We start from the raw sequence: 25271 nt of genomic DNA on the forward strand, positions 1-25271 counted from the left end.
AGAATGCCTGGGGGTTATGGGTAAGACAGTTGCAGTTAACTGCTTTGCTGGGGTGCTCTTTGTCTCCTCCTGCTGGCCAGGAGTTGAATATCCCACTAGTAATTGGAATGATGTGGACTCTCCATGTCTTAGGAAAGAAAAGAAAAATTGCACAGTGATCAACAATTTACAACAGGACTACAGACAAGAATGTTATCTCACACACAAGCTTTTTTTTTTTTTTTTAAATTATAGGTGATTTTGCCTAAAAAGATTTTGTACTAATAAATGATGATTACATCTGTGAACTGAAGAGAATTAAAAATAGAAATGGATTCCATTTATTGTATCAACATAAACACAGCAACATTTTGGGATTGCGCCCTTAAAGTGAAAGTAAATCCTAGCGTTTTACAAATGCTAGGATTTATTATTGAAACAAAGGGCACTTTCATTCATGAAGTATAAGATACTTCATGTAGAAATCTCCTTTATTTGATTCAATCGATCGCCGTTTTTAGCTGCTACAGCAGCCCATGGCTAAAAATTTTTGGGCTAAGAGGTGACGTTTTCACCTCTTAGCCAATAGCCGTGCGTAAATCTGGCTTGGCGCCCATGGGAGCCGGATTTACCGCACTGCTATTCGCTAAGAGATGAAAACAAACGTCACCTCTTAGCCCAAATTTTTTTTAGTCGTGCTCGGCTGTAGGAGCTAGGAGCGGCGATCGATTGAATCAAATAAAGGAGCTTTCTACATGAAGTATATTATACTTCATGAATGAAAGTGCCCTTTATTTGTTTCAATAGTAAATCCTAGCGTTTGTAAAACGCTAGGATTTACTTTCACTTTAATCATGCACGTGGATACAATATATTCAATCATTCACATTTATTTAGCTTTGTGTCCATTTGTTTGTTGATATGTGGGGTCTTGTCAGTGATCTTGAGTAGGGTGCACCGTCCTGTTATTTGGTGGACTGTTTGAATAGAATTACCTGCTCAGCAACAGACATTCTTCTGTTAGGATCCACATCTCGTCCCTCCAGTTTGGCTTTCACTCTTTTCCACACACTGACAGCATATGAATTCCTCTCTTGTACAGCTGACAAAAGATAGTTTGCGCATATATGAGTAAATAAAAATTAACCAGAAAATAAAAGTTTTAAGCAGTTATTTTTTTATACATAAGCACAGGGTCAAAGATTCAATTGTAATATTTTTTAAATCCATGGCAACTGCTTTCTTGCACTCAGCACAATCAAGGCAGACTTTTGACCTTCTAACCGAAAATGCAGTTTCTCTTTATAACCATACCAAAAGCGTTGTGTTGGCATTTTACTTCTGATGCCTCAGGTAACAAAAGTAAATACATATATATAAAACCTTGCAAGCGAGCACACTGTTTTTCTTTAACAAGCTGTTTGGAATACATGCCAGCCTCTTGAACATCTTGTCATTTTCCAGAATAGTTTTAAAGTTATCTCAGCTGAATATTTTGGAACTGTAGTAGATTTTATTCACAAGGATACCTACCTTTGCCAGTTTTAGGATCCCGGACAGCCTTTTTAGGGCTTGAAGCAACACTCTTGCCGGGTCCTGGAATGACACCTGGTGGCGTATCTGCTGATGTCAGATTCTTCTGAACTGGCCTTTTCGCATTCTGTGACATGCCATCTGGTTGAGTTTTCTGAACCGTGTTAGAGCGCACAGCTAAGGGGATTAAAAGGAGAGTGCACAGATAAATACTAAATATAAAAAAATGAACAAAACCGTCGCTATAACCTGTTCAATGATTCTACAGAGACTGCTTTAAAGAAATATTCCACAGCATTCTCTATTTAATAGGGTTTAAACACACAGTAGAAGAGATGGCACCCACTGCTTACCCAATCAGCAACGTTGTGCAACTAGTGCTGCCGATTGGATGAGCGATGGATTCTGCTAGCACCGTGGGTCCCCGAGTGTAACTTCTACTGTGTGTTTAACTCCTTTGCAGGGATTAAACATGCAATAGGGCAGGGTCAATAGTCGTAAAATTACATGGTCTAACAGGATTATAGCATGTAATTTTTCAACAATTATGTCCCTTTAAGAGAATATCATTTTGCTGTATCACTCCTATTTGCTCCTTCGCAAGGATTTCTTTTTTGTTTTGGTGGTGGTGGGGGAACAGCAAATACTCAGTATTCTGTTATTATTGGATTATGAGGAAATTATAAGTTTTTAAGATATTTTATTGTTGGCATCCATTAAATGCTTCCATAAAGACAAAAGAAGCATTTCAATAAACGTGACTGACAATACAGCACGGATATAAAACACCTTGTTATTATATGAATTTTTTGATGTCTTGCAATAGACATTTCAGCCAAGTGTGAAAGTTTTCAGAACAGATTGACAATGTTTTCTGCAATTGAATCCTCACTATCTGCTTTACTTAGAGACGTTAATTCAGACAGTAACAGACAAGGCTAAATGCTCTGATTTTATGCTCCGTTATTTTGCAGTTCTTTATCTGATCATTTCTGCTTAGGTCAATCAGGAACAGACATCAAACAGGGCTTGTGAAGTCTGCAGTGTGCACTTCCAATTTCAAAATGGGGGGAAAATAAAAAGGAAAGTATATCACAAAGTTGCTATATTTTGCACAATCACACATTTTAGATTTTCAATACAATTTCAAGGTGTTTTATGTCCCTTTAAATGTTTCTAGATTTAATCATATTCAATTTAAGCAAATCTTTGAAGTAATTACCTGCAGCAAAGCTGGGAAGATATGTTGTTGAGGATGTTTGACTTGAACATTCGTTTGCAGCGTCCGTTACCAGGGGTGAAGCAAAACTCACCAGATTATTGTAAATGCTGAAAATAAAATGAATAAAAGATGGGAACAGTATTATGTTGCTATTTAATAATGTAGTGAATGAAGTCAGGCAGGATAAAAAAAAATCACCTCCAACTAGTTTTGCTCACAGCCGAATGTGGCATTTGGCTCCTTTCGCAGCTGGATGTCTTCTTATGAAAGTGCAACAGACTACTATCTGTGCAAATCCAGATCTTAGTGTGTTACACTTTCACAAGAAGAAACCAGGCTCCAAAAAGAGCCGAATGCCGCGAGTAGCCATCTTCTGCGTTCGACAGTGAACAAAACTGCAGAATGCACGTCTACTCACCTCTGACTTTGCTTTTTCAGCTCCTTCAGAGTTGGGGTGATTTCTTGCAGCATTTCTATGTGTTCCTGGCTGCGTACTTGCCCGAGGGCCTGAACCAGAGTAAACAATACTGTCTGGATGTTGTCTTGCCATGACTTATACTCGCCCAAGAACTGTCTAACACTGTTTTCATAGGGCACATCTTCACCATCCGACATCGCTGCTTCTTCATCCTTAAAAGGAAGCAGTAATGCAATGCATGTTTATTATGTTATAAAAAAGCACCAGCAGCTGTGAGGCATGTATTATTGGTATAGCTAAACTTGTGCAAGAGATCACAGTATAAACATATATAAGTTTGTGATTAGCTGACAGCTGCCACGTGATACTGGGAAATTAAAAGAAACTTTAAAATTGTCCCAAAAAAAAAAATCTGCTTGTTGGAAATTTAGAGTATGAGTTATTGTGATTGGTTGATAATGTATTTCGACTCTATGCAATGGTCCTATAAAAGATCACCTCTTACAAATTAGGGGATTCATGTTACTATATGCACCGTGGTGTGCAAGAGAAGGGCTACGCTACCCTCATAATTATGTTCCATGTGCATTTGGTTCTATAAGGTACGTTGTATTGTACTCAAAAATGTTTTATCATCCACATGAAAGAGCAAAACATGAAGAATTGTTCTGCTTAAAAAATGTTTCATAAAAGCGGTTCAAATTAAATTAAACACAGTTGAACCAGTTGTGTACTTCATGCTCATTGTACTTATCTGCTAATAATCATCAACAGGCAGTACATAGCAGATAATGCTGTATAACTGTTTAAATACAATCACAATTTGTTTCGACAAATAAAAAAAGTGAATAATAATAATGAGAATATATAATTTGCCACTGGTTGGGTTTAATTCAGTGGCGAACTACAATCAGGGCCGGCGGTAGAATAGAGGCGGGGGGGGGGGGGGGTTGCGCAAATTTGGAGCATGACAATTTTTTTATTTAATGTGGCTGGAATGAGAGGGGATTCCCCTGAAACATAGGAAGGCAGAGAGTGCAGGTCAGCTAGAACAGCTGGAAGCATTTGGCTGGAATATCTCACTGCACAGCCCATGAGTTCTCTGCGAAAAACTTTAGCAGCCTTCAAAAAAGTTGGTGGAGCAGTTTACAGCAGTGGGACTCATCTACACCCACAGCCTTATGGGTATTACTGGGGATGATGGGGACTCGTAGGAGCATTGACAATCCCACACCTTTTGATATACTGCAAGACAAGTCCTATTTCAGTATATAGATAATTGGCATAATAATTATAAAGTGCAGTGTGTTCATTTGCAGTGTAGAAATGTTCAGGATCATTATGCAGCAAAGTGCTCACCATCATTATACAGTGCAGCATATAGGTTACCAGTGTGTAGGTACTCTGCATTAATTACACAGTGCAGCATGTTTATTAGTGTATAAATGTGTTTCTGTATCATGTAGTGCAGTGTGTTGTGTTTATTAGTGTTTTTTATCATCACTATACATTAACACTTGTGTGTTGTACTGGTCCCCTGGCCAAAATTTGCCAGTAATCCACTGCAAGTTAATGTGATCTATAGAATTTTTTTTTTATCAAAATGCATTCACAGCTCTTTCAGGCTTGCAAGAGTGAGTCTGTAACCACAAATTTAAGAAGTAGACACTGCTTCTTAGGTGGCAGAGATAAATCACCTCAAACTAACTTGTTTTGGGTGATTGACAGGCCCTGCTCTCATGCAATTGGCTACTCAAGAGCAGGGAGTCAGACTGAAACACAGTGCTCTTCTGCAGTCTTACATTTTACCAAGTGGCAATTGCAAAATGTGTCTAAGCACCTTACTACGAATAACTTACTCCAATAACACCAGTTTTAAAACACTGGAACAGATTTTAAAATCCGTTGTAACATTAAATATTTCTAGGTCTCTAAAGTGAGTGGGGAAAAAGCCGCCAAGCCTTGAAAGACCCTTATTCCATTAACTAATACATTCAGGTTTACTCCAGTGACTTATTATAACTCATCCTACGGTAGACTAGATTAACAATCTCGGACAATCAGATGAAGAGCTCCGGTAGCCCACCTTTGCCATGGCCTTAAGAAGATGTTTGACGTCTCCCAACTGCCTGTTGTGACAGGTAAGCACAGTCTTGATGCAGTCAACCAGGTTCTGGATGGTTTCACCGACTGTTTCAATCTGTTGCTCCTTTTCCCCTTGTAAGGTTCTCTGATTAGACATGTCGTGAGTCAGCTGTTTGTGGGTTAGCACTAGCCACTCAGGGCTTCCAATTGCACTCTCCCCTGTCAATCCCTGGAATAAGATATTAGCTGCTGTCAACATAGTAAAATAATCTCATTATAATGATCAGTTATGTTTTACATTTTACAACAATTACAGGGAGATTAAAATAAATGTTCAATCATGCATTTAATCCAGGGAAGTGTTTTATATCCAGCGTTTGTACTCATGTACCTGTATGTATACTGTTTATATGTTTAATGATATCCAAAACGGATTCCATCCAAATAAGAATAGTATCTCCCGAACAACAATTGGTAATTTATGGGCTGTAAGGTGACCCAAATACCTGATGGAATTAATAAATGGAAAAACAGAATTTATGTTTACCTGATAAATTACTTTCTCCAACGGTGTGTCCGGTCCACGGCGTCATCCTTACTTGTGGGATATTCTCTTCCCCAACAGGAAATGGCAAAGAGCCCAGCAAAGCTGGTCACATGATCCCTCCTAGGCTCCGCCTTCCCCAGTCATTCGACCGACGTAAAGGAGGAATATTTGCATAGGAGAAATCATATTATACCGTGGTGACTGTAGTTAAAGAAAATAAATTATCAGACCTGATTAAAAAACCAGGGCGGGCCGTGGACCGGACACACCGTTGGAGAAAGTAATTTATCAGGTAAACATAAATTCTGTTTTCTCCAACATAGGTGTGTCCGGTCCACGGCGTCATCCTTACTTGTGGGAACCAATACCAAAGCTTTAGGACACGGATGAAGGGAGGGAGCAAATCAGGTCACCTAGATGGAAGGCACCACGGCTTGCAAAACCTTTCTCCCAAAAATAGCCTCAGAAGAAGCAAAAGTATCAAATTTGTAAAATTTAGTAAAAGTGTGCAGTGAAGACCAAGTCGCTGCCTTACATATCTGATCAACAGAAGCCTCGTTCTTGAAGGCCCATGTGGAAGCCACAGCCCTAGTGGAATGAGCTGTGATTCTTTCAGGAGGCTGCCGTCCGGCAGTCTCGTAAGCCAATCTGATGATGCTTTTAAGCCAAAAAGAGAGAGAGGTAGAAGTTGCTTTTTGACCTCTCCTTTTACCAGAATAAACAACAAACAAGGAAGATGTTTGTCTAAAATCCTTTGTAGCATCTAAATAGAATTTTAGAGCACGAACTACATCCAAATTGTGCAACAAACGTTCCTTCTTTGAAACTGGATTCGGACACAAAGAAGGCACGACTATCTCCTGGTTAATGTTTTTGTTAGAAACAACTTTCGGAAGAAAACCAGGTTTAGTACGCAAAACCACCTTATCTGCATGGAACACCAGATAAGGAGGAGAACACTGCAGAGCAGATAATTCTGAAACTCTTCTAGCAGAAGAAATTGCAACCAAAAACAAAACTTTCCAAGATAATAACTTAATATCAACGGAATGTAAGGGTTCAAACGGAACCCCCTGAAGAACTGAAAGAACTAAATTGAGACTCCAAGGAGGAGTCAAAGGTTTGTAAACAGGCTTGATTCTAACCAGAGCCTGAAAAAAGGCTTGAACATCTGGCACAGCTGCCAGCTTTTTGTGAAGTAACACAGACAAGGCAGAAATCTGTCCCTTCAAAGAACTTGCAGATAATCCTTTCTCCAAACCTTCTTGAAGAAAGGATAGAATCTTAGGAATTTTTATCTTGTCCCAAGGGAATCCTTTAGATTCACACCAACAGATATATTTTTTCCATATTTTGTGGTAGATTTTTCTAGTTACAGGCTTTCTGGCCTGAACAAGAGTATCAATGACAGAATCTGAGAACCCTCGCTTTGATAAGATCAAGCGTTCAATCTCCAAGCAGTCAGTTGGAGTGAGACCAGATTCGGATGTTCGAACGGACCTTGAACAAGAAGGTCTCGTCTCAAAGGTAGCTTCCATGGTGGAGCCGATGACATTCACCAGGTCTGCATACCAAGTCCTGCGTGGCCACGCAGGAGCTATCAAGATCACCGATGCCCTCTCCTGATAGATCCTGGCTACCAGCCTGGGGATGAGAGGAAACGGCGGGAATACATTAGCTAGTTTGAAGGTCCAAGGTGCTACTAGTGCATCTACTAGAGTCGCCTTGGGATCCCTGGATCTGGACCCGTAGCAAGGAACCTTGAAGTTCTGACGAGAAGCCATCAGATCCATGTCTGGAATGCCCCACAATTGAGTAATTTGGGCAAAGATTTCCGGATGGAGTTCCCACTTCCCCGGATGAAATGTCTGACGACTCAGAAAATCCGCTTCCCAATTTTCCACTCCTGGGATGTGGATTGCAGACAAGTGGCAGGAGTGAGTCTCCGCCCATTGAATGATTTTGGTCACTTCTTCCATCGCCAGGGAACTCCTTGTTCCCCCCTGATGGTTGATGTACGCAACAGTCGTCATGTTGTCTGATTGAAACCTTATGAACTTGGTCTTTGCTAGCTGAGGCCAAGCCTTGAGAGCATTGAATATCGCTCTCAGTTCCAGAATATTTATCGGGAGAAGAGATTCTTCCCGAGACCAAAGACCCTGAGCTTTCAGGGGTCCCCAGACCGCGCCCCAGCCCACCAGACTGGCGTCGGTCGTGACAATGACCCACTCTGGTCTGCGGAAGCTCATCCCCTGTGACAGGTTGTCCAGGGACAGCCACCAACGGAGTGAATCTCTGGTCCTCTGATCTACTTGTATCGTCGGAGACAAGTCTGTATAGTCCCCATTCCACTGACTGAGCATGCACAGTTGTAATGGTCTTAGATGAATTCGCGCAAAAGGAACTATGTCCATTGCCGCTACCATCAAACCTATTACTTCCATGCACTGCGCTATGGAAGGAAGAGGAACAGAATGAAGTATTTGACAAGAGTTTAGAAGTTTTGATTTTCTGGCCTCTGTCAGAAAAATCCTCATCTCTAAGGAGTCTATTATTGTTCCCAAGAAGGGAACCCTTGTTGACGGAGATAGAGAACTTTTTTCTACGTTCACTTTCCACCCGTGAGATCTGAGAAAGGCCAGGACAATGTCCGTGTGAGCCTTTGCTTGTGGAAGGGACGACGCTTGAATCAGTATGTCGTCCAAGTAAGGTACTACTGCAATGCCCCTTGGTCTTAGCACCGCTAGAAGGGACCCTAGTACCTTTGTGAAAATTCTTGGAGCAGTGGCTAATCCGAACGGAAGTGCCACAAACTGGTAATGCTTGTCCAGAAATGCGAACCTTAGGAACCGATGATGTTCCTTGTGGATAGGAATATGTAGATACGCATCCTTTAAATCCACCGTGGTCATGAATTGACCTTCCTGGATGGAAGGAAGAATTGTTCGAATGGTTTCCATTTTGAACGATGGAACCTTGAGAAACTTGTTTAGGATCTTGAGATCTAAGATTGGTCTGAATGTTCCCTCTTTTTTGGGAACTACGAACAGATTGGAGTAGAACCCCATCCCTTGTTCTCCTAATGGAACAGGATGAATCACTCCCATTTTTAACAGGTCTTCTACACAATGTAAGAATGCCTGTTTTTTTATGTGGTCTGAAGACAATTGAGACCTGTGGAACCTCCCCCTTGGGGGAAGCCCCTTGAATTCCAGAAGATAACCTTGGGAGACTATTTCTAGCGCCCAAGGATCCAGAACATCTCTTGCCCAAGCCTGAGCGAAGAGAGAGAGTCTGCCCCCCACCAGATCCGGTCCCGGATCGGGGGCCAACATCTCATGCTGTCTTGGTAGCAGTGGCAAGTTTCTTGGCCTGCTTACCTTTGTTCCAGCCTTGCATTGGCCTCCAGGCTGGCTTGGCTTGAGAAGTATTACCCTCTTGCTTAGAGGACGTAGCACTTGGGGCTGGTCCGTTTCTGCGAAAGGGACGAAAATTAGGTTTATTTTTGGCCTTGAAAGACCTATCCTGAGGAAGGGCGTGGCCCTTGCCCCCAGTGATATCAGAAATAATCTCTTTCAAGTCAGGGCCAAACAGCGTTTTCCCCTTGAAAGGAATGTTAAGCAATTTGTTCTTGGAAGACGCATCCGCTGACCAAGATTTTAGCCAAAGCGCTCTGCGCGCCACAATAGCAAACCCAGAATTTTTCGCCGCTAATCTAGCCAATTGCAAAGTGGCGTCTAGGGTGAAAGAGTTAGCCAATTTGAGAGCATGAATTCTGTCCAAAATCTCCTCATAAGAAGAATCTTTATTGAGCGCCTTTTCTAGTTCATCGAACCAGAAACACGCTGCTGTAGTGACAGGAACAATGCATGAAATTGGTTGTAGAAGGTAACCTTGCTGAACAAACATCCTTTTAAGCAAACCCTCTAATTTTTTATCCATAGGATCTTTGAAAGCACAACTATCTTCTATGGGTATAGTGGTGCGTTTGTTTAGAGTAGAAACCGCCCCCTCGACCTTGGGGACTGTCTGCCATAAGTCCTTTCTGGGGTCGACCATAGGAAACAATTTCTTAAATATAGGGGGAGGGACGAAAGGTATGCCGGGCCTTTCCCATTCTTTATTTACAATGTCCGCCACCCGCTTGGGTATAGGAAAAGCTTCGGGGTGCCCCGGGACCTCTAGGAACTTGTCCATTTTACATAATTTCTCTGGAATGACCAAATTCTCACAATCATCCAGAGTAGATAACACCTCCTTAAGCAGGGCGCGGAGATGTTCCAATTTAAATTTAAATGTAATCACATCAGGTTCAGCTTGTTGAGAAATTTTCCCTGAATCTGAAATTTCTCCCTCAGACAAAACCTCCCTGGCCCCCTCAGACTGGTGTAGGGGCACTTCAGAACCAATATCATCAGCGTCCTCATGCTCTTCAGTATTTTCTAAAACAGAGCAGTCGCGCTTTCGCTGATAAGTGGGCATTTTGGCTAAAATGTTTTTGATAGAATTATCCATTACAGCCGTTAATTGTTGCATAGTAAGGAGTATTGGCGCACTAGATGTACTAGGGGCCTCCTGTGTGGGCAAGACTGGTGTAGACGAAGGAGGGGATGATGCAGTACCATGCTTACTCCCCTCACTTGAGGAATCATCTTGGGCATCATTTTCTCTAAATTTTGTGTCACATAAATCACATCTATTTAAATGAGAAGGAACCTTGGCTTCCCCACATACAGAACACAGTCTATCTGGTAGTTCAGACATGTTAAACAGGCATAAACTTGATAACAAAGTACAAAAAACGTTTTAAAATAAAACCGTTACTGTCACTTTAAATTTTAAACTGAACACACTTTATTACTGCAAATGTGAAAAAGTATGAAGGAATTGTTCAAAATTCACCAAAATTTCACCACAGTGTCTTAAAGCCTTAAAAATATTGCACACCAAATTTTAACCCTTAAAATAACGGAACCGGAGCCGTTTTTATATTTAACCCCTTTACAGTCCCTGGTATCTGCTTTGCTGAGACCCAACCAAGCCCAAAGGGGAATACGATACCAAATGACGCCTTCAGAAAGTCTTTTCTATGTATCAGAGCTCCTCACACATGCATCTGCATGTCATGCTTCCCAAAAACAAGTGCGCAATAGAGGCGCGAAAATGAGGCTCTGTCTATGATTAGGGAAAGCCCCTAGAGAATAAGGTGTCCAATACAGTGCCTGCCGGTTATTTTACATAATTCCCAAGAATAAAATAATTCCTCAAAGCTATGAAGTATAAAATATGCTTATATATCAATCGTTTTAGCCCAGAAAATGTCTACAGTCTTAAAAGCCCTTGTGAAGCCCTTTTTTTCTTTATGTAATAAAAATGGCTTACCGGATCCCATAGGGAAAATGACAGCTTCCAGCATTACATCGTCTTGTTAGAAATGTGTCATACCTCAAGCAGCAAAAGTCTGCTCACTGTTTCCCCCAACTGAAGTTAATTCCTCTCAACAGTCCTGTGTGGAAACAGCCATCGATTTTAGTAACGGTTGCTAAAATCATTTTCCTCTTACAAACAGAAATCTTCATCTCTTTTCTGTTTCAGAGTAAATAGTACATACCAGCACTATTTTAAAATAACAAACTCTTGATTGAATAATAAAAACTACAGTTAAACACCAAAAAACTCTAAGCCATCTCCGTGGAGATGTTGCCTGTACAACGGCAAAGAGAATGACTGGGGAAGGCGGAGCCTAGGAGGGATCATGTGACCAGCTTTGCTGGGCTCTTTGCCATTTCCTGTTGGGGAAGAGAATATCCCACAAGTAAGGATGACGCCGTGGACCGGACACACCTATGTTGGAGAAAACTGTATGTTTAGCCAAGTGTGCCTGCAGCTGGGGTCACTTGATGTTTAGAGAGGAGTCTGCAACTAGGAATAAATATAAAAACACTAAGTAGGCAGGAAGCCTTCAATATGTGGCTTTCAGAGAGGTCACTAACTATATTAATCTTCTTTAAAAGGACTGGTACAGAACAAAAGCTTCAGCACCTTGATGTCGATGGAAGGCACATAGGGATTTGACTTAAAATGGTGTCTTACTTTTCAGTAAGGAATAATTTAGTTACTATTGCAGTAATAGACAATTTGCAATGTTTGAAAAATTATTTTAAATACGACAGAATCATTTTCTATTCAACTAAGAAATACTGTGACAGGAGTCAAATGCATCCTTAATAGAAAATGTCTCCTTGCTATTTTAAAGTAAAGTTAGAGATTAAATAACCTTTCAACGTTTCTTTATTTTTGAAAAAGCAAGAATCTAAGCTTAGCCACCAATCAGCAAGCGTTACCACGGTCTCCTAAGCTTAGATTCCTCCATACAAAATGTGCATTTTCCACTACCTTCTGAGTGGCTGGAGTGCATCATGCATAGCTAAGTTTGCTGTAGTTTTCGTGACCTGGCTACGAGCTACACAATTATGAGCTAATTTATATCAGGAGAAAACATGAATATGACTCAGGAGGCTTTTCATGGAGTGTACCTGAACTGCGTTGTAATTCCAAAATTAGTTTTAAAGGGTTTTGTAAATTTTTTCTGCAATGCAGTAATTGCTGATAAATACTAATAATGTCTCTTTTACCTGAAGGACTATAATTAATTACTAACCACTCTCTTCAGCAATCCCAACTCAAGTTCAGAGACAGAGCTGTTGAACTGTGAAGCAAATGAACACATTTGTTGGCAACGTTTAATGAGCTCAAAAAGGCTGGAATCCAAACTTAAAGTCTCAGGTGTCCTTGTGCGTAAACTTTCAAAATGTAGTATAGTGCTACACAGGAAAGTGACCTGTAAAAACAGACACAGAAGTTATAAATTCAAAAGCAGAAAAACGATACACTTGTGATTTTAATGAAAATATCAGTGTTTGCACCTGGCTTGTTCTTTGGTTTTCCTTCAATACAAGATTTCGTCTTTCTGTGATGGTCGCCTCAAAATCTTGAAGTACTGGGGCCAAGGCTGGGTTAGCCCCTCCTGCCCACTTTAATCTTTGTTCAATGCTGGCTTCCAAAGCTGCAAGTTTCTCCTGTGTGGAAAATACATATGAATTGCAGCAGTACACACAATATAATAAACGTAAATGTGCGATCGCCCTCATTGACCCCTTGCATACTGTGTTGATGTAGTATCTACCACCAACACTCTGGTGCAAATTGCAGCCCGGCTATCAGCTTTGACAGCGGGAGTTGCAACAAGGGTAGCAAGGGAGCACTGATGTCACAATGTTACTGTCTGTATCGGATACAGCCGTGGGTGGAGGGCTCGGATTGGAGTGGGTGGGAGGCATTGGGTTCCCTACACTACAGAAAAAATGTAAGGCTAGGGAGAGCCCATAACTATGGCATATAACACTAAAAGGAATAGGGGAAAAAATAAATACAAATAATAAAATAAAAAAACTGAAACATTTCCAAAAAGTGTAAATATGTTAAGATTTAAAAGGAAGCAATACCTGGACTCCAGTTATAGATGAGTCTATTTGGCCAAGAGTATGAAGTTTCTTTTTCATGCTGGTTAATATGGCAGATCGAGGTGGTGGAGCTTGCGGTCTGTTGATTAAAAAGTCTTCATGCTGCCACTTTAAAAGTAAAGCAGATATTTACGTACAATAAATATAAAGGTCAGTTGCACAGACATTAAAAGACAAACACAATGATCAGGATATAAATAAAAGGTTACTTTAAGAACCACTATCTACTTGATGCGTGCACTTTATCTTGTACAAGTCATTAATAAAGCGTTATTTGAGTGACCTTTTTACCTGAAACATTGCAATATGTAATTGAACTCGCTGGAGGCTGGTTTTGCAAGCAGCAATATTTGTCTCAAGGCGACGCACCAAGTCTTGTTTCTTCCAAGCAGTATCGTAAGAACTGGCCAGAACAGTAGCCCGGTTAATGACCAACTGGGAAAACTTTGCAATCTGGATATTATGTTCCACCGCTTTTTTACATAGATCATCAACAGAGACCTTACACTCTGCTCCAAAGTCCTTGGCTTCCACTTGAGCTATGATATCCACACCCAAAGCACTTATGTAGCTGCAGAGGGTCAGTCCCAGCGCCTGTGTGGGAAGACCAATCAATAGCTGTCTGACAAAATCTGCTGTGAAGGCTTTGATTGGCTTAGACATTTGGTCTTCACTAAAGCAAGTGTTTCTGTACAAAGGCTTAATATTGACCAGCTGCATGGGTCCATTTACAGGATTTTGATCTTCAAGTGAACATTTTCCTGTAAATAAAATGAATAGGAAACAGACCTAGTATTAAACACTTTTATAAAGAAAATAAAAGACAAAAACAAATTATGCTTACCTGATAATTTCCTTTCCATCTGTGGGAGAAAAGTCCACTGCTTCATTCATTACTTGTGGGAATTAAGAACCTGGCCACCAGGAGGAGGCAAAGAAACCCCAGCCAAAGGCTTAAATACCTCCCCCACTCCCCTCATCCCCCAGTCATTCTGCCAAGGGAACAAGGAACAGTAGGAGAAATATCAGGGTATAAATGGTGCCAGAAGAATAAAATTAAATTTACGTCCGCCCACCGGAGAAACGGGCGGGAGCAGTGGACTCTCCTCCCACAGATGGAAATGAAATCATCAGGTAAGCATAATTTATGTTTTCCATCTTAATGGGAGGAGAGTCCACTGCTTCATTCATTACTTGTGGGAACAAATACCCAATCTCTAGAGGACACTGAATGAACAAAAGGGGAGGGTAAAAGGAGGTGGACCCTATACTGAGGGCATCACAGCCTGCAGAACCTTTCTCCCAAAAACTGCTTCCGCCGAAGCAAAAACGTAAAATTTGTAAAATTTTGCAAAAGTATGTGAGGACCAAGTAGCTGCCTTACAAATCTGCTCCATAGAAGCCTCGTTCTTAAAGGCCCAAGAAGAGGCCACAGACCTAGTTGAGCGAGCCGTAATCCTCTGAGGAGGCTTATGTCCCGCTGTCTCATAGGCCAAGCGCATAATGTTCCTCAACCAAAAAGATAGAGAAATGGAAGAGGCCCTCTGCCCCTTGCGCTTCCCTGAATACACCACAAATAAAGATGAAGTCTGTCTGAATTCTTTCGTGGCCTGAAGATAGAACATCAAGGCTCGAACCACATCCAAATTATGAACCAACCTTTCCTTTGAAGAAGAAGGGTTAGGACACAAGGAAGGAACTACTATCTCCTGATTGATGTTACAATTCGACACAACCTTGGGAAGAAATCCCAACCCAGTGATAACAGCCTTATCGGCGTGAAAAAACAGGTAAGGAGGCTCACATTGGAAGCGAATGCATAGGCTCAAACGGAGCCCTCTGCAACATCTTAAGCACTAAGTTTAAGCTCCAAGGGGGAGCGGGATTTCTAAAGACAGGCCTGATCCTAGACAGAGCCTGAACAAAGGACTGAATATCACGAAGCTCCGATAGCTTCCTGTGTAACAGCACTGATAAAGCCAAAATCTGTCCCTTTAAGGAACTAGCGGCAAGACCCTTATCCAGTCCATCCTGGAGAAAGGCTAGAATCCTTGATGCCCTAACCCTGTGCCAGGGATATCCACGTTCCTAACACCAGGATAAATAGGTCCTCCACACCTTATGATAGATGTGACGAGTGACCGGTTTCCTGGCCTGAATGAGAGTATCAATCACTCTCTCAGAAAATCCTCTCTTGGCCAAGAATAGGCGTTCAATCTTCACGCTGTCAGCCTCAGAGAATCGAGATTTTGGTGTAGAAAGGAACCCTGAACCAGCAGATCTCTGCGACAGGGTAACCTCCATGGAGGAGACGATGACATCCCCACCAGATCCGCAAACCACGTCCTCCGCGGCCACAACACAGCAATAAGAATGGTCGAAGCTTGATCCTGTTTGATGTGGGCCACCACTTGAGGAAGAAGTGGCAACGGTGGAAAAATGTAAATTAGGTTGAACTCCCAAGGCACTGCTAAGGCATCTATCAGCTCTGCCTGGGGATTCCTGGACCCCGACCCGTATCTGGGTAGCTTGAAGTTGAGCCTGGATGCCAGGAGATCTATCTCCGGCATCCCCCATCTGTTGCAGATCTCCGCAAACACCTTGGGATGGAGGACCATTCCCCCGGATGAAACAATTGTCTGCTGAGAATATCTGTTTCTGAGTTGTCTACACCCGGAATGTGGATCACTGAGAGCGAACAGTTGTGGGTCTCTGTCCATTCCAGAATCCGAAATACTTCCCTCATGGCTAGGGAAGCTTCTCATTCCCCCCTGATTTATGTAAGCCACCGAGGTAATGTTGTCCGACTTGAATCTGATAAATTGGGACGACCCCAGGGGGGGCCAAGCCCTCAGAGCGTTGAACATCGCTCGAAGTTCCAGAATATTTATCGGTAGAGTCGACTCCTCTCGAGTCCACCTGCCCTGTGCATTTCTGGCTCCCCAAACAGCTCCCCATCCTGATAGACTTGCGTCCGTGGTCACAATCTCCCAGGATGGTCTCAAGGACGTCCCCTGGGACAGCTGTCCCGGACGGATCCACCAAGAGAGGGATTCCCTCGCTTGGTTGCCAAGAGAGATCTGTTGGGATAGTTTTGAGTGTTTGCCGTTCCATTGTCTCAATATGCATAACTGAAGAGGTCTGAGATGGAACCTGACGAATGGAATGACATCTATGCTGGATACCATGAGCCCAATCACCTCCATACACCTGGCCACAGATGGCCTTGAGGAGGTCTGAAGGGCAAGACAGCTGGGCGCAATCTTGGAACGTCTCTGATCTGTCAAGAATATCTTCATGTATATGGAATCTATTATCGTACCCAGGAATTCCACCCTGTTGCTGGGGACCAGAGAACTCTTTTCCTTCGTTTATCTTCCATCCATGGGATCGAAGGAGAAGAGCCCTCGAGTGATCCTCCGCGAGACTGCAGGACGGAGCCTCGACCAGGATATAATCCAGATAAGGAGCCACTGCAATACCTCTGGCTCTCGCTACCGCGAGCAGCGCTCCCAGAACCTTAGTAAAGACTCTTGGGGCAGTTGCCAGACCGAACGGTAGGGCCAAAAACTGGAAGTGTTGGTCCAGTAATGCAAATCTTAAGAACCTGAAGTGGTCCTTATGGATTGGCACGTGAAGAAAAGCATCCTTCAAATCTATTGTCGTCATAAATGGTCCCTCTTAAATTAGGTGCAGAATCGATCTGATTATCTCCATGATGGAACTGACAGAAACTTTAGGTCCCAAATTAGACGGAACGTGCCCTTCTTTGGGACCACAAAAAGGTTTGAATAGTACCCTAGACCCCTTTCTGCTAGAGGTACTGGAAAGATTACTCAGAGAGAGGAAAGATCCCTTACGCACTCTAGAAAGGCATCTCTCTTCTCTTGAGGATAGGTTTGACATGAGGAATCTGCCACTGGGCAATTGAGTCTTGAAGCCCATCTTGTAACCCTGGGTGATAACCTCCAAAACCCAAGGATCCTGTACGTCTCTCATTCAAGCATCTGCGAACAGAGATAGTCTGCCCCCTACCTGATCCAGACACATATCGGGGGCCGTCCCTTCATGCAGTGCTTGGATTTGTTGAAAGATTGAGCTGGCTTCCAAGATCCCTTGGACTGCTCTGGCTTTGCGGCGGGCAGCAGGCGTTGCGACTTGTCCGCACGAAAGGGACGAAAAGTAGAGCCCTTAGACTTATTCTTCTTATCCTGCGGAAGAAAAGCACCCTTGCCTCCCGTGACCGTGGATATGATAGAGTCCAGCCCTGGACCAAAAAGGACTTTCCCCTGAAAAGGTAGGGATAGCAATCTAGACTTGGAAGTCATGTCCGCAGACCAACGACTTTAACCACAGAGCTCTGTGGGCTAGAACCTGATGTCTTGGCATTCAGTCGAATCACCTGCATATTAGCAACACAGATAAAAGAATTAGCTACCCTTAAGGCCTTAATCTTTTCCTGTATCTCCTCGAGGAGAGTCTCCACCTCGACCATAGCTGAAAGTGCGTCACACCAGTAGGTAGCTGCTCCCATCGCTGCTGCTGGTTGAAAAACAAACCCTGTGAGTTGAAACATCTTCCTCAACATGGATTATAATTTTTTATCCTTTGGCTCTTTGAACGACAAACTATCCTCGAGGATAATAGTCGTATGCTTAGCGAGCGTGGAGTCCGGAACGGGGAACAGCTTTTAAAAAGGAGGTAGAGGGAGAAAATGACGAGCCAAGTTGCTCCCACTAATTCTTAATAATAGTAGCCATCTTCACGGGAACTAGGAAGGTCTGAGGCACCACCCTGTCCTCGTAAACCCTATCTAGCTTAGGGATCGATGGTTCTTCCGGAAGTTTTGGTTCCGGAACCTCCAAGGTAGCAAGCACTTCTTTCAGCAAAAAGCGCAAATTGCTCCATCTTAAACTTCAAATCTGGCTCCTCCGCAGCCGGAGGCCTAGAAGACGCCGATTCCGTCCCAGAGAGAGCGCCCTCCGAAGAGTCGGAGGCGTCCTCATCAGCGAATAATCTATCAGAGACATCCAACGGCGTAGATGACCCCTGGGACGGAAGGCTATGTCTTTCCCTTCGCAGGGCGTGGTAAGGCATGGAAGGCTGCAGAAACCGCTGTTTGCAGCTGGGCAGCAAAATCTGACGGCCAAGGGGCCCCTCCCTCGGGAGGAACAGACGGGCCCTGGGGAGCTGCATGTGTAATCGGAGATGAATATAGGGAACGCACCTTGCAGGATGGAGAACCCTCAGAGGTGGACGGCTCAGTAGTACTAAATATCATTCTTTTTAGATATTGCAATCTTATCAAAGCATGTGGAACACAGTTGAGCATGCGGATCAACTTGCACCTCCTCACAATAAACACAGATATTAGATTTAAAGAGGGGGTTATCCTCTAACATATCAGAGTTCTCCATAGCTTGTGCCATTAATACGGACTAGATCGATTAAATGGCACCTTTATAAACCAATGGCCGGGGGAACTCACCACCTCCTATGACCCGGACCACAGAGAAATCGTTATGTCTCCCACAATTTCCCGATCAGGAAAGAGGAAGTTGAAGAGGCCACACCCAGTCACATGGAGTGCCATGCAGGACCGTCCCTGCATTAGAGAGAAAACGCACCAAAAAAGGCTGTGCTGATCTTCCCTGACTGTTCACACATTGCTAGAGCCTTATCTCACACATGACGCAGTATCAAACACAATAAAGATATTATGCATAAATCCCCCCCTGTTCAATAATCCCTCTTCCAGGGATATTAACCCTTGATTCTATACAGATAAAAGGAGACACACTGTGACCCTGTCTTCTTGCGTTATCATATGTGTATAAATGAAACGATCCTACCAGAATCTATGCCGTGTAACAGGAACATGGCCCTTCAAGTGTGACAGGTTAGTAGCATCGCTCCTGACATGGACTTGAGTGCATAAAGCAGGCAGCGAAACTCGTCAATGCTGATTGCTTAACAAACTGTTAATCTGAATCGGGATGGTTTCGCAGAAACTCTCTCCCTGCATCTCTGGACTCTAACTTTCACCCATGCTCTCATTGAGAGGCTGACAGGACTACTTAAAATTCCAGTCCCATTTCGAAGAGTACTACCCTCCATAAGAGACTACTCCGAATCTTCCGACACTTTTCTGCCAACCCCCTGTAACAAAAGGCAAAGAATGACTGGGGGATGAGGGGAGTGGGGGAGGTATTAAAGCCTTTGGCTAGGGTGTCTTTACCTCCTCCTGGTGGCCAGGTTCTTAATTCCCAAAAGTAAAGAATGAAGCAGTGGACTCTCCTCCCATTAAGATGGAAAAGGTATTATATACAAGTGAGCAAAACCAGTAACGTTTGTAGTTTTGAGTTTTATTCTTACCTGATAGATTAATTTCTTTCTTGGTAGTGAGAGTCCACGATCCTGGGAATTACATCACCTGGCCACCAGGAGGCGGCAAAGAAACCCTACCAGAGCTATATATACCCCTTCTCTCCCAGTAGTATTTATAGCAGAGGAAAGAAGACAGACAGTAGGTAAAAGAGGTGCAAACCAGGACTGCAGACACCATGTATACACTTTTTGGGTGGGAGACTGGAGTCTCACTACCAAGAAAGAAATGAATTTATCAGGTAAGAATAAATTGTTTTCTTTCTAATGGTAGTGAGAGTCCACAATCCTTACTCTTGGGAACCGACACCCAAGCTGTAGAGTACACAAACAATAATGGGTGGGAAAAAACAAAAAAGTAAGGCAGGAACCTATGCACTAGGCACCACCGCCTGAAGAACTTTCCTACCAAATGCAGCCTCCGCTGAGGCAGACACTCAAAATGATAAAGTTTGTAAAAGTGTGAAGAGAAGACCAAGTTGTAGACTTGCAAATTTGTTCTACAGAGGCTTCATTCTTGAAAGCCCAGGAAATAGAAACTGATTAAGTGGAATGAACAGTAATTCTAACAGGTGGGTCTTGGCTAGCATCCAAGTAAGCTCTGCAAATTATACTCTTCAACCAAAAAGGATAAAGACACAGCAGTAGCCTTTTGGCTCAAACGTTTACCAGAGTATAACACAAACAAGTTGAATGACTGACGAAAATAATTTGTTGCGTGAAGGTTAAATTTCAACACCCTAACAACATCCTAATTATGTAATCTCTTTTTTGAAGATTTAGGGTTAGGACACAAAGGAACAACAATCTCCTGATTAATATTTTCAGCTGACACTGAACACTAAATAAGGAACTTGCCAAAAAAAAGGGCCGACAATTCTGAAACACTGCGTGCAGAAAAGATAGCCAACAAAAATTACTTTTCAAGAAAGCAACTTTACATCCAAAGTGTGCATAGGTTCAAAAGGAGGATGTTGTAAAACATTTAGAACCAAATTCAAACTCAACGGGGAAGAGATGACTTGATCACCAGACTTATTCTGCTTAGAGTCTGAACGAAAGACAATGTCAGGTGACTGAGCTAACCTTCTGTGCAACAGGACAGATAAAGCCAAAATTTTACCTTTTAAGGAACTAGCTGCGAGTCCCTTATCATGGCCCTCCTATAGAAACTGGAGGATTTGTGAGATCCGTACAGGATGTCTGGTATAACCCCGTTGAAAACATCAGGATTAGTAAACTTTTCACACCTTGTGGTAAATCTTCCTAGTAACATGCTTACGAGCCTGAATAAGTGCATCAATTACAGAAGAGAAACCTCTCTGCGAAAGGATAAACTGTTTAATTTCCAAGCAGTTAGGTTGACTGCCCGAGTATCCCTTGACCTCGAGCAGTACCTAGGTAGTTAGTGATTTAGGCGAGAAGCCATGAGATCTATATATGGCATCCCCCACCTGTTCAAAATATGGTTGAAAACTTCTTGACTGAGAGACCATTCCCCCAAGTGAAGAGTCTGACAACTTAAGTAATCTGCTTCACAGTTGTCCACTACCCGAATATGAATAGCTGATATTGTACACTAATACCTTTCCGCCCAAGACAGAATGTGATATACTTTCTGCATGGCTAGGGAACTCCTTGTTCCCCCATGATGATTTATGTACGCCACTGTCGTCACATTGTCCGAAACTAATAAATGGGACTGACCAAAGGAGTTGCCACGCACGCAAAGCATGGAAAATTGCTCTGAGTTCTAAAACATTGAGGTGTAATGAGGTCTCCTGTGGAGCCCAGACACCTTGGGTCCTCCGCTGTCCCCAAACTGCACCTCATCCGTGGTGATCATCTCCCATGTTGGAAACTCATACCTATAGATACTGAATAAGGGGAAATCCACCACCAACTCAGAGACTGTCTGGTGAATTGTTCTAAGGTTATCAGTTGTGAAAAATCTGAATGATCTCCATTCCACTGCCGGAGTATGCACAATTGCAGAGGTCTTAAATGGAACCTGGCAAACAGAATGGAGTCTGAGACTCACTACTTCCATGCACTGAGCCAGTCTTCTGGTGGTCCCAACAAGCTGACCGGAGTTTCAGTTTGTGCTGCTCTGTTTATCCAAATCTATGATAACATCTAAGAAACACACTCTTTGAGGTGTGAGAACTTTTGGAGACGATTATCCAACTATGTCTGTGAAGGAACCAAAGTAACCTCTCTGTGTGAAAAATTGGAGCCACTCCTATTCCCTAAAGTTGAATTACCTAGGAGAGTTCCGAACAATTTGATAAAGATGATGGGAGCAGTAGCTAACCCAAAGGGCAGAGCAGTGAATTGGTAATGGCTATTCAGAAAGGCAAATCTTAAGTACTGATGGTGGTTTCAATGAATAGGGATATGAAGATATGCATCCTTCAGACCTATTGTCGACATGAACGGTACCTTAAGAAATTTGTTCAATTTCTATAGATCCAATATCGAACGATACGTGTTCTCTTTTTTTCGGGATAATGAAAAGATTTGAATAAAACCATTTTCCTTGATACTTTAATGGAACTGGGGTAACAACCCCTATGCTCTCCACTCCACACTGTAAAAAAGCTAATTTCTGTCATTTTTTGAATTGTGCACCGGTCAGGTATTATGTGACCGGACAATCAGGGAGCCGGTGAATAGTCCATTGTGTAAAAAAAAAATAAGTGTAACACCTACACACTTCACTTATTCCTGCTACACAGCCCCCCTTTTCCCCAGCAATGGTAAACAGACCCAGTAACTCACCGTATCCATCTCTATAAAAGTTAATTCCTTTATGCACTGTATGGGGAATAAAATGGGCGTTAACTGAGCCAGTGCTGCAGCAATTACTTATCCTCAGAGGAATACCACCCTCACTCATGTACCCTGCATAGTTACCATTGTACCAGACTTGCAGATAATCCTGTGCTGTAACTAACAGTTATAGGCTCCATGGTGAGGAGTAGATTCATCTGGCTATCATTGGAGGAAGCTTGGGAATTTCCCAGTGGCACCAGTGACTTGATGTATGCAAAAACTTTACTGACAAAAAAACTAAATTTATGCTTACCTGATAAATTTCTTTCTTTCCGGATATGGAGTCCACGGCATCATCAATTACTGTTGGGAATATCACTCCTGGCCAGCAGAAGGAAACAAACAGCACCACAGTTAAACTGTTAAGTATCACTCCCTTACACACAACCCCAAGTCATTCGACCGAAGGGATATGGAGAAAAAAGGAGCAACACAAGGTGTAGAGGTGCATGAGGTTTAGTCAACAATAACTCTTAAAATAAAGGGTGGGGCCGTGGACTCACCATATCCGGAAAGAAAGAAATTTATCAGGTAAGCATAAATTTAGTTTTCTTTCCTAAGATATAGTGAGTCCACGGCATCATCAATTGCTGTTGGAAATCAATACCCAAGCTAGAGGACACACATGATCAGGGAGGGACAAGACAGGTAGACCTAAATAGAAGGCACCACCGCTTGAAGAACCTTTCTCCCAAAAGAAGCCTCAGCCGAGGCAAAAGTATCAATTTTGGAAAAAGTGTGCAGAGATGACCAAGTTGTCGCCTTGCAAATCTGTTCCACAGAAGCTTCATTCTTGAAGGCCCAAGAAGAAGAGACAGCCCTAGTGGAATGAGCAGCAATTCTCTCAGGAGGCTGCTGTCCAGCAGTCTCATAAGTGAAACAAATACTACTTCTTAACCAAAAAGAAATTAACAGTTGTAGCTTTCTGACCTTTCCGTTTCCCAGAGAAACAAACAGAGCAGATGACTGGCGAAAATCCTTAGTCGCCTGTAGGTAGAATTTCAGAGCACGCACAACATCCAGGTTGTGTAACAAACGTTCCTTATCAGAAGAAGGGTTAGGACATAGAAAATGAACAACAATTTCAAGATTAATATTTCTATCGAAAACAACTTTAGGAAGGAAACCTAACCTAGTACGAAAAACTACTTTATCTGCACGAAAGATAAGATACGGAGAATCATACTGCAAAGCTGAGAGTTCTGAAACTCTCCGAGCAGAAGAAATAGCAACGAGAAATACAACCTTCCAAGATAGCAACTTAATATCTTAGGAAGGCTTAGACTCCAAGGAGGAGAAACCGACTTAAACACAGGCCTGATTCTGATCAGGGCCTGACAAAAAGATTGTACGTCTGGCACATCCATCAGACGCTTATGTAGCAAAATGGACAAAGCAGAAATCTGACCCTTCAGAGTACTTGCTGACAAACCCTTCTCCAGACCATCCTGGAGAAAAGACAATATCCTAGGAATCCTGGCCCTACTCCAAGAGTAGCCCTTGGATTCACACCAATAAAGATATTTACGTCATATCTTATGGTAAATCTTCCGAGTAACAGGCTTGCGAGCCTGAATCATGGTCTCAATGACCGACTCAGAAAACCACCGCTAAGACAGAATCAAGCGTTCAATCTCGAAGCAGTCAGCTTCAGAGAAACGAGATTTGGATGAAGGAAGGGACCCTGAAGTAGAAGGTCCTTCCTCAGAGGCAGTCTCCAAGGTGAAATAGACGACATCTCCACTAGGTCTGTGTGCCAGATCCTGCGAGGTCACGCAGGGGCTATGAGAATCACCAACGCTCTCCTGCTTGATACGAGCAATGACTCGTGGAAGGAGAGCAAACGGAGGAAACAGGTATGCCAACCTGAAACTCCAAGGGACTGCCAGAGCATCTATCAGAGCAGCCTGTGGATCCCTTGACCTTGAACCATACCTCGGGAGCTTGGTATTCTGCCGAGACGCCATCAGATCCAGCTCCGGCACCCCCCATTTGAGAGTCAAGCTGGAGAACACCTCCGGATGGAGTTCCCACTCCCCAGGATGAAAAGTCTGTCTGCTCTGAAAATCCGCCTCCCAGTTGTCCACTCCTGGAATGTGGATAGAAGATAGACAGCAATTGTGGGCTTCCGCCCAATGAATAAATCGAGCCACCTCTTTCATGGCTAAGGAACTCCGAGTTCCCCACTGGTGATTGATGTAAGCCACTGAGGATATGTTGTCCGACTGGAACCTGATAAACCGGACTAAAGCTGACTAAAGCTGACTAAAGCTAACTAAAGCCAAGCCATTAGAGCATTGAATATAGCTCTCAACTCCAAAATATTTATGGAGAGAGCCGACTCTTCCAGAGACCAGAGTCCCTGCGCTTTTAGAGAGTCCCATCATGTACGAAGGCAAAGAGAATGACTGGGGGTTGTAGGTAAGGGAGTGCTCTTTGCCGCCTGCCTGCTGGCCAGGAGTGATATTCCCAACAGTAATTGATGATGCCGTGGATGCACCATATCTTAAGAAAGAAATTATAATTGTACCAGTGTTAGAGTGAAACCCTCTTTTCTGGGATCTATCCACTGAGGGTAATAAAGTATAAGAAATTAATTTATAAAACCTCTCTCATCTTGCCTTCTCCTTGACGAGAGAAAGATCTACTGGGAAAAAAGGGGAAGTAGGAGGGATATACAAGACTCTGGTAGGGTGTCTTTGCCGCCTCCTGGTGGACAGGTGATGTAATTCCAAAGAGTAAGGA

At 42.9% G+C, this 25271-nt stretch overlaps 1 protein-coding gene across 2 annotated transcripts in view; it reads right to left on the reverse strand.

Annotated features, from left to right (window-relative positions):
- Positions 1-25271, reverse strand: part of SMG1 (SMG1 nonsense mediated mRNA decay associated PI3K related kinase) — a 348909-nt gene that overhangs the window by 13566 nt on the left and 310072 nt on the right. For both annotated transcript variants that reach the window (XM_053695253.1, XM_053695252.1), the window contains exons 54-62: positions 13599-14068; positions 13290-13415; positions 12711-12863; positions 12446-12625; positions 5239-5466; positions 3153-3364; positions 2735-2841; positions 1513-1689; positions 975-1081 (exon numbers count right to left, since the gene is read on the reverse strand). In XM_053695253.1, coding sequence (XP_053551228.1) covers positions 975-1081; positions 1513-1689; positions 2735-2841; positions 3153-3364; positions 5239-5466; positions 12446-12625; positions 12711-12863; positions 13290-13415; positions 13599-14068 — 1760 coding nt within the window. The remainder of the gene's footprint in view (positions 1-974; positions 1082-1512; positions 1690-2734; positions 2842-3152; positions 3365-5238; positions 5467-12445; positions 12626-12710; positions 12864-13289; positions 13416-13598; positions 14069-25271) is intronic.

This window comes from Bombina bombina, chromosome 11 (assembly GCF_027579735.1).
Source record: "Bombina bombina isolate aBomBom1 chromosome 11, aBomBom1.pri, whole genome shotgun sequence".
Lineage (NCBI taxonomy): Eukaryota > Metazoa > Chordata > Amphibia > Anura > Bombinatoridae > Bombina > Bombina bombina.